The following is a 9,514-nucleotide window of genomic DNA, read 5'->3' as shown; positions in this document are numbered from 1 at the left end:
CAGAACAGGTCAGCTGGCTGTGTGGTATACAGGAGAACAGGTCAGCTGGCTGTGTGGTATACAGGAGAACAGGTCAGCTGGCTGTGTGGTATACAGAACAGGTCAGCTGGCTGTGTGGTATACAGGAGAACAGGTCAGCTGGCGGTGTGGTATACAGGACAGGTCAACTGGCTGTGTGGTATACAGGAGAACAGGTCAGCTGGCTGTGTGGTATACAGGAGAACAGGTCAGCTGGCTGTGTGGTATACAGAACAGGTCAGCTGGCTGTGTGGTATATAGGAGAACAGGTCAGCTGGCTGTGTGGCATACAGGAGAACAGGTCAGCTGGCTGTGTGGCATACAGGAGAACAGGTCAGCTGGCTGTGTGGTATACAGGAGAACAGGTCAGGTGGCTGTGTGGTATACAGAAGAAAGGTCAGCTGGCTGTGTGGTATACAGGAGAACAGGTCAGCTTGCTGTGTGGTATACAGGAGAACAGGTCACACAGGTGCATGACAAATCTGTGGTAAAAATCCTGCTACAGGCTAACTGTACTTAGGAAATATGCACTCTAGTAAATAGCAGAAAACCTAATAGTCAATACCGTAAATTGGGGCAACTTGGACAATTTTAATATTTATTTTAAAAAATGCATTATTTAATAAATTCTTGCCTTATAAAAATTGTGTTGATGTCTCTTGAAGTACCATGAGAAACAATGCAATAAAGAGATATATTTTGTATACCTATTTACAATGTGACTATTTGTATACCAAAAAAGTAGGTAAGAGTTAAACAGGGTCTAAGTCACCTAATTTTATGGTAAACAATAACAAAAAACATACATGGTATTGAAAGCAACGCAGTAAACATCAGGGGAGAATATCTGCTTAAATAAATAAGTACTAAACCTTGTATAAGAGACATGAACAAAATCAAGAAAGAGTAGGAATAACTAGGAAGAAATATACCTATCAGTCTCAGGCATAATGAACTACTATAGCAAGTTTCAACTCTAATCAGTAAAGAAATAATTCAGTTTGAGCATATCTAGGCAGATGCAATCATATACACAACTCAACAGCAACCTGTCCCAATAACAATAATTGATAATAACAATTGAGTTGTGATAATAATAATAACAAAACAATAACAATAATTGATAATAACAATAATAACTGACACTCAGATGGCAAGGCATTAGGATTGAGGCCAGAATAGCACAAATTTGTAAGATTTATTGGCAGCAAACTGGTTAGTGTCTGATTCTGACAAATATTCTAATATGAACAAAAATATTTCAATGTCAAGACAGTTAGATGTAATGTATTGGAGGTGTGAAAGCCTCAGGTTTAATAGGCCATAAAATAAAAAAAAATTTAAAACGGTCATAGACAAAGAATGAGTCATCATGGATGCCCACTTCAGGGCTCAATTCTTTTATTGGTGTTTTACCTAAAATTTATTTGTGTCTTTCAGAAACCTGGCTTTATAACAAAAATTCATGGCAAATTTAAAATAGCTAACTATTTAAGTTTTAATAAGCATTAAAAAAATATTTAACACTATTTTATGATTGTTACTCATCATAATTGCTTAACAACTTGAATATTTTTGAAACAGCTTTAGAGAGAAAAAGTAATGATTAAAGGGCTGAGGTATGAATAAAAGAGATATGAATGAGTGTGGAAAACTGCAAAACAAACTTTAGAAATGAAGTAAATGACAACCTGAGTGAGCAGACAGGATGGACATGGGCACTGATGATCTTAGCGATGCCCCGTGTAAGGAAGTCCCAGATGACAATGCGTCCGTCATTGCAGCCGACGGCCAGCAGAGCGCCTTGTCTGTTGAAGGCGCACGTCACAGCCAACGAGACACAGTCAAGAGTCCCGTCAAACTCCTCAGGGTAGTTCTGACCAAACGTCTCTGCCAAAGAGAGCAGAGAATAACTGGCAAATTTATAAAGAATCAGTGAGCAATGGAATTATTACCTTCAAACCTGGTAATAAGGGACGGTTTTGAGCGTTTTTCCTTAATAACTTCTTACCATGAAACATTTCATAAACAAGTTTAGGCTCATTTTAAAGGTATTTGCAAGGGCTATCATATGGCGTCTCTGAAAAAATTCCATATGTTATTTGTAAGGTGCCAGATGCAAAATAAAAGCCTCCTGAACCAACCCTGTGAACGGGGTAATAAGGGGCACTTGAAATAAAACTAAATTTTAAAATGTTTGAAACATGCAGAGTGAGCTCATCTATTACTAACAATAGGTACTCTGAAGTTTTCCTCTTCCTTTGTAGATGATGTAAATGTAGAATAAATGACATTTTCTGTGAATTTTACTTGCTCTTCCTTTATTGATATGATATCACCTTATCCATACATTACCATATTATTGATGTGATATTACCTAATCCATGGACATGTCATTGAGCATTAACAACCTTGTCCACTGCAAGCTTCATATCAGCAGCCATGCAGCATTTCTTCTGTAACTGTAAGCTTACAGAACGGCTTGTAATTTTGCACCATTTCAATTGAGTCAAGTGGATTCAACATAACAAAAAAGATTGTAAAAAAACATACCTGAAACACAAAGGAATATTTTAGCAACAACTATCATATTATCTGAGAAAAAAATCATAGCTTAGGTTAATTTATTTCCATTCTATGTTGCCAAGTGAACAATTCTAGCTATGACATCCTATGCACAGTTTGGCAATGACCGATGATGAACATTTTTTTTGTCAAGTGAAATTTATTGCTGAGCAGGGTAAATCTAATCAGAATTTTTTATTGCTAGTAATTGATTTTTTTGTGAACCGGAGCCTTTGCTAACCAAAGCTCTACTGTGAATGTGTTTTTATGGGTGTCCCATATTACCCCATTGTGCAGAAATGGCTGCCATTTTTTTCTGGAATGAGATTCACTAATTCCATCACTCACATTTTTAAGCCAACACCCGAGTGCAACTTTTATGTAAGTAAAAAGTAAAAATTTTTAATACGGTAAATATTTTTTTTGCTACAGATTTTTTTTTGCTAAGTAATATTTCAATAATTACTCAGCATCATATATCTGATTACTCTTGCACCAAGATTGTAAAACTTGATCTTAAACATTAAAGAAATTACTTCAAGAATTATATTAAGTTATCCTGACACCAGCCTTAGCATGTTAACACATTAATCTAACCTGCTCTATTAGCAAAAATTTAAAGAACTAATATTTCAAACTTCAAAGTAGGCAATTCAATAGAATTTAATGTTTTTGTCAATAATTTGGTTTTGATCTTGAGCCAGACATAAGAAATAAACTCAAAATGAATTTAAGAATAAAAAAACTAAGTAAAGATATTTTAAACAATACCCTCAAACGAGTAATAAGGGACAGGTGGGGTAATAAGGGACAGTCCTCCGACATTTTGTAAAATGTTGCAGCAGCTAAACTAATTTTACAGCAGCTAAACCAATCATTTTTTACTAGCTACTAAACCATAAATAGTGACATAAAGTTCAACATGTTTCCTATCTAGGAAAATATGTTAAGAAATCATAGGAAAAGTTAAGATATCATACTTATACTACGGTACCTCTAAAAAATCCCTGAAAGAAGTGTGAAAAGTGAGATTTTGAAAAAGTACCTCTGCTAAGGTCTGTAGCAAAAAAAATATTTGCCATTTTAAAAAATTGTACTTACATAAAAGTTGCACACAAGTGTTGGCTTAAAAATGTAATTGACAGAATTTGTGTAGCTCCTTCAAAAAAAAATTGTGCCATTTCTGCATGACGGGGTAATAAGGGACACCTCTAAGAATGCATTTACAGTAGAACCATGGTTAGCAAAGGCTCCAGTTAACAAAAAATCAAATAACAACAAATAATTTTGATTACATTTAACTTGCTCAGCAAAAAAAATTGCAATTTAAAAATATTAATGAATCATCGGTCATTACAAAATTGTGCTTAGAATGTCATAGATAGAATTGTGCACCAGGCAACATAGAATAAAAAGTAATTAATCTAAACTATTATTTTTTTCTCCAAAAATATGATGGTTGTCACTAAAATATTCCTTTCTGTTTCAGGTATGTTTTTACAATCTTTTTTTGTTATAGTGGATTCACTTGACTCAATGAAATGGTGCAAAATTACAAGCCGTCCTGTAAGCTTAGCTACAGAAGAAATGCTACATGGCTGCTGATGTGAAGCTTGCAGTGGACAAGGTTGCTTTAAATGCTCAATGGCATGTCCATGGATAAGAAAAAATATCATATCAATAAAAGAAAAACCAGTAAAATTCACAGAAAATGTCATTTATTCTACATCTACACAATCTACAAAGGAATCGTTTATGAAATGTTTCATGGTAAGAAGTTATTCAAGGAAAAACACTCAAAACTGTCCCTTATTACTGTCCCTTATTACTTTGATTCCCGGGGTAAGTTTGACAACTTTTAGTTTTTTTTTAACAAAAATCCCCAAAACTCAAAAACTATTTGACATAGAAAAATTTTGTCAATGGGCATTAAAGGCCTAATACTGAGGCTACGTAACACAATAGAAAGATTTAAAAAGTTTGCATATCTAATAGGTTAAAAAATGAAAAAATGTGACCCATGAAAAAGAGCTATTGTTTATAGCCTGTCGTAGAACTCCCTCCAATTTTTTTATTTATAACTCCAGGTTTTGGTGCATTGTAGTAGAACTCTTCTAGTTACATATGCAAATGACAAATTCAAGGGAAGTGTCATAGTTTGCAAATGGGGGGGGGGCTTCACCCCCCAATGGGGGAACTCTGACCACCTAATGGCAGCCATGACGGGGTAACATAGACCAGCTTGGAAGTTAATATAAAATTACCATATTTAACATATTTTATGTTTGATAGGTACACCTATTAATGTTTTTTTTTATGTTTCAGACTCTACAGAGTCTCATATATGGTAATTTTAACTTAATTTCCAAGCCGGTCAATATTACCCTATCACAGCTGACATTAGGTGGTCACAGATCCCCCATTGGGGGGCAGCACCCCCCATTTGCAAACTATAACACTTCCCTCAAATTTGTCATTTGCATATGTAACTAGAAGAGTTCTACTACAATGCACCAAAACCTGGAGTTATTTACCAAAAATATAATTGATATTACCACCCAGTCAGATATACCCCAAAGTGGGGGGCAACAAAGACCATGACTTTTTTTAAAATTACATCAAAACTATGAGAGGCAGGAGCCAGCAATTTATGGTGAGTGAACCTAGAGTATAGACCTGAATTTTGCATGTTTCAATTTAAGTTTAATTTAACTAGTAAAATTATGGCATCGTTTAAAACAAAAATAGTCAAAGTAACCTCTTTTACAGTACCTTGTTTGATGGCATGTTCAAAAATGAAAATTATTTATGACCATTTGCACAGAAAAAACCAAGCAGAGCAACCACTAACAGTCAACTAAAAAAAGGAGGATACAACAGCATTTTGATCATCATTCATGCATAAATGCTAATTGCTCAAGTCATGAAAAGCTGTGAAACAAATGAACTTACCTAAAAGCTCAATGTTCATTTTTCTTTATATGCTTCTACTTAGTAGAGCCACAAGAGATGATCTAAGATTGCATCAATTTTAACAGATAAGGAAAATTTTTTATAATAGGTACAGTAGGTACCTCTAAGTTTGATCTGGAAAAAGAAGGAGGTATGTCAAGAAGTGAGTTAGTAATAGTTCCAAAATAATGAGCTTTTTGGAAAAACCTTGTATTGGCATTAGAAAGTGCAATATTGCCAGGGTGCAGGGCTGGAAAAGTCCTATCTTTTTCTGAAATATTGCAGCTCTAATATCGCATAATTTCAGTAGGCATGAAATCTCGCGGCTCTAATGTCATGCATTTTTGTTTGATTGAAAAAAATCGCTGTTTGCACTCTGCAAATATGTCATTTCATAAAATTTCCAACTTCCGCAATCCGCACTATTTCAACAATCCCGCCAAAATATCCTGCACAACAAAACAAGTCAACCTAAAATGTTTCCTTATAGATTGCGTAAGTGCGGTCAGTCAGCATTATCACGTGATCTGTGATCAGTTGACACTCGAGCAAAGACAAATATTAGAGTTGACTGTTTTTAGGGTTAAATTAGATATTAGGGGTAACACGTGCATGGGACTTAGTAAAAAGTCCGCAGCTGCCGGCTCGTAAATGGCTTTTAATGGCTGAGATATGGAATTCACGGCTCGAAGAAATGAAATCACAGCTCAAATAAATGGAATCATGGCTGGCAAATCCATAAAACCACAGCTCCAAAAATTCAGTCGTGGCTCACCAAGTGGTAGATATATTCCATGCCCCAGGGTGCAGAAGGTAGTTGTGAATATCTAAAGATCTTTGGCAACGCTGACACATCAAGTCATCAACAGCAAAATTTATGCCTTCAGAAGATCTTGCCGACCCATTTGGATTGAAATTGTTGCATTTTTAGAAATTAGTATTGCAATTGCTGCAAATCTGAAATTCTGAAACCCCACAAGCACACACAGTAAGATTTCCTGTACGTTGGGTGGATGATGGATCAGGATGCAGTGAACGTGAAGCTTGTCCAGAAATCAGTTGCAACACTTGCAAGGACTCTGGACTGAGGAGTGTAAACCGTAAACGTTGCAGTGCGTGCAGCGTGGAGGGTAAGGGATATACTACTATCTGACTATCAAAGTTGCTTGCAGGCTGCAGCATTTTCTTATTAAAAATTACCCCGCAGGGCCTGCAGCCCCGCACTGTATTATTATTTATTTAATCTGTATATTGTTATTATTGTTTCAGTTTATCATGTATTGTACAGATAATGATATGACTTAACGTTAACGGCTAACGCACTTAACCCAGTCCCATTATATAAATGATTAATGCCCAGAATTATTTTCTAAAATTTGTTTCTGGTTTACTGTAAGAATCACTTGGGATAGTAAATAGTAATAAATCATATAAATGAAAAATATGTTCAAATATTCATTTTTCATTGTAGGTATGTAAGAAATGTATAGCTTGGTCCCATAATAACTCGCATTTGGAACCGGGCTAAATATTTCATGATCTAAATGACTTAAAATAGTTAAAAACATTATGTCACGTACACACAATAACAACATACTTAACATACCTAGTATATACAGGCAAGTTGAGGCAACTACAGCAATTAAATTACTCACTTTACTGATAAAATTCTGCATCTAACTCATAAATAATATATTGTTATAACAAATTAGCTACTTGTCTTTCTTTGCCATGATAGCTATCAAGCCATCCAGACACCTGGTTCTTATAATCTTTGAATGTTAACTACTTAACTAGTTTTACCTGACATTTTTGGAAAATTGTGCTCAATATTCCTCCTAATCAATTATAGCCTAGGTACACCGTACACGGCTGGTAAACTTAAGAAACGTATTCCATTGTCCAGTTTTCTGTTTAAATAGTCATGAAAAGGACTGGTGTATCTAAAAACGGTCCAGTTGTGTCCCATCTTCAAGCAAAAACTTCAAAAAGTGAATAGCTTAGTAGATTGAACAAGTAGGCGATTAGGCAGAAGCTAGACCATGCAACAAATATGGCGGCCAATCCCACTATGCATCATCATTCATCAATGATCTTGCGATTAAGTGCCGTGGGTCGCCGTGGCGTCATCTTTTTTTCAGTCCTTCAGGCCTTTAGTAAAAACCTAACTTAGAATGGCCCAGCACAGCATCGTCTGCCATTCTTCTTCTTTGCAGGATGTTCACTTGGAGTGGACTTGAAGCCGCAGATCTGCCAGATGCAGATGGATGACCCCGTGACCGTTGGGTCTGAGAGCTTATAGCTTGTGGTTTTCAGCTTCTTTGTATATGAATTTAATTGCTGCCGTCTTGTGAGGTTGGCTGATGTAAGCTCAGTACAGGATTGGGTAGAAGTTTACACTTTACACTACAGGGAACATACATTAGTGAATGAAATGATTTACTGCTAAGTCTGCCATTAAGCGAAAAATTTTGGGATGCATGCCGGAGGCCAGCATAGCCCAAGACCAGCATATCTTTCATCCTCTTTTCCGTGCGTAAGCCTGCTAAAGGGCAGAGTAGACTAAGGGATTACAAGTTAAAAGCCAAAGGTACAAATCCCCTTCATAGAAATTAACCAGCGAGCTAATGAGAAGTAAGCCACCAATACAATTGCTCTACGCCGTATTGAAAACCGTCCAACAGCTCTATCCCATGCCGTCTAACCTCCTCACGATTTTCGGTAAGCAACTCCCTACGCCATACCGCTGTTGATACACAGTCAGCACTCCAGCCCGTCCGTTCGTCGCAGCTGTTTTCCCCCGCCATAACTCTACCTCCTGTCTCTTATACACATCTAGATGTGTATAAGAGACAGCTCGGAGGTTGAGTGTGTGCCGAAGCAATATAAAACTATTGATTTACTTGCAACACGGTGAATTGTGATAGAATTTTGTCAATAATTCAACATAGGCATAATATGTGATCGTGCTAAACGGTGCTTTTTAAGAAAAAATTTTCAATTAAGTTATGCCAGCTAATTTTTTTCTTTTTGTGCTATAATTTGCAAGCAAATCTTGATATTCGTATCTAAGAGTTTTATGATCATTCACTAAAATAATATCTTCATTACTTTTTGATTCAAAATTAAGTGGAGTTTGACAAGCCAACCATTTTTCTAGCTACGTACACAAATTCCTTCCTTTCTCCGCTGATAGTTGAACTCCAACTCACAAAATGTTCTAAATTCTAGGTAGCTCTCTAAAAAGTCCTCAAATTTTGAATGGGAAAAATGTAATTTTTTGCCTTGATTGCAAAAAATTACAATCAAGGCGTTGTCATTGCTATTTAGACAACGTCTCACTCATTTCTCCATATGCTCACTAGTCAGTCAACGCAGACGACGCTGACACAATACAACCTCCTTTCACCCACGCGTACTGAGTCGACAGGAGTCAGGACTCAGGAGCTAGGAATGGCAAATTCGAAGCCTCTGATTGGTCAGTTAGTTGGATGCTTTCAATAATACCTTTTCAGATGAGACTTGCGTAAGACAGTTTTGTAAATGCCAAATTTTGACTGACTTACGCAATACGTAACTTTTTGAACGTAAGTACGAAAAGTTACGTGTACATTGCGAAGTTTCGTTAATCTCTGCCCGTATCTGTACCGTGTGTCGCATCCATGGTTGAACTGTATAAGGTTGACCCACGAGAAGTTCCGTCGTTCAGTTCAGCTTTCTTGTTACGTCACGTAGATCAAGCAACGTAAACAAACCGGACATTCTCATGACGGACTGGTTGACTGGTTTGATCGCATTTCGGTGATTGGTTAATGCCCGTGACGTCACTGAGATCAGTGACGTCACAGGCGAACAACGAACTACATCCGCAAAAATGGGCTTCTGGTGGGTCAACCTTATACTAGTTCAACCATGTGTCGTATCAGCCTACGGTCGAACGGCCACGCGTCGTACGACGATAAATTTTTGAACAGAACTA

The 9,514-nt window shown here is 36.7% G+C and overlaps 1 protein-coding gene across 1 annotated transcript in view; it reads right to left on the bottom strand.

Annotated features, from left to right (window-relative positions):
* The window catches only part of LOC108681324 (retinoblastoma-binding protein 5), a 13,726-nt gene extending 8,054 nt beyond the window's left edge, over window positions 1–5,672 (bottom strand). Inside the window, exons 1-2 of the mRNA XM_018170345.2 lie at window positions 5,536–5,672; window positions 1,710–1,908 (exon numbers count right to left, since the gene is read on the bottom strand). Of these exons, the coding sequence (XP_018025834.2) occupies window positions 1,710–1,908; window positions 5,536–5,554 (218 nt within the window). The 5' untranslated portion in view covers window positions 5,555–5,672. The remainder of the gene's footprint in view (window positions 1–1,709; window positions 1,909–5,535) is intronic.
* Between the last annotated feature and the right edge of the window lie 3,842 nt (window positions 5,673–9,514).

Source organism: Hyalella azteca, unplaced genomic scaffold (genome assembly GCF_000764305.2).
Source record: "Hyalella azteca isolate HAZT.00-mixed unplaced genomic scaffold, Hazt_2.0.2 contig12633, whole genome shotgun sequence".
Taxonomy (NCBI): domain Eukaryota; kingdom Metazoa; phylum Arthropoda; class Malacostraca; order Amphipoda; family Hyalellidae; genus Hyalella; species Hyalella azteca.
The sequence above is the reverse complement of the archived record's forward strand: the minus strand, read 5'-3'. Positions and strand labels throughout refer to the sequence as shown.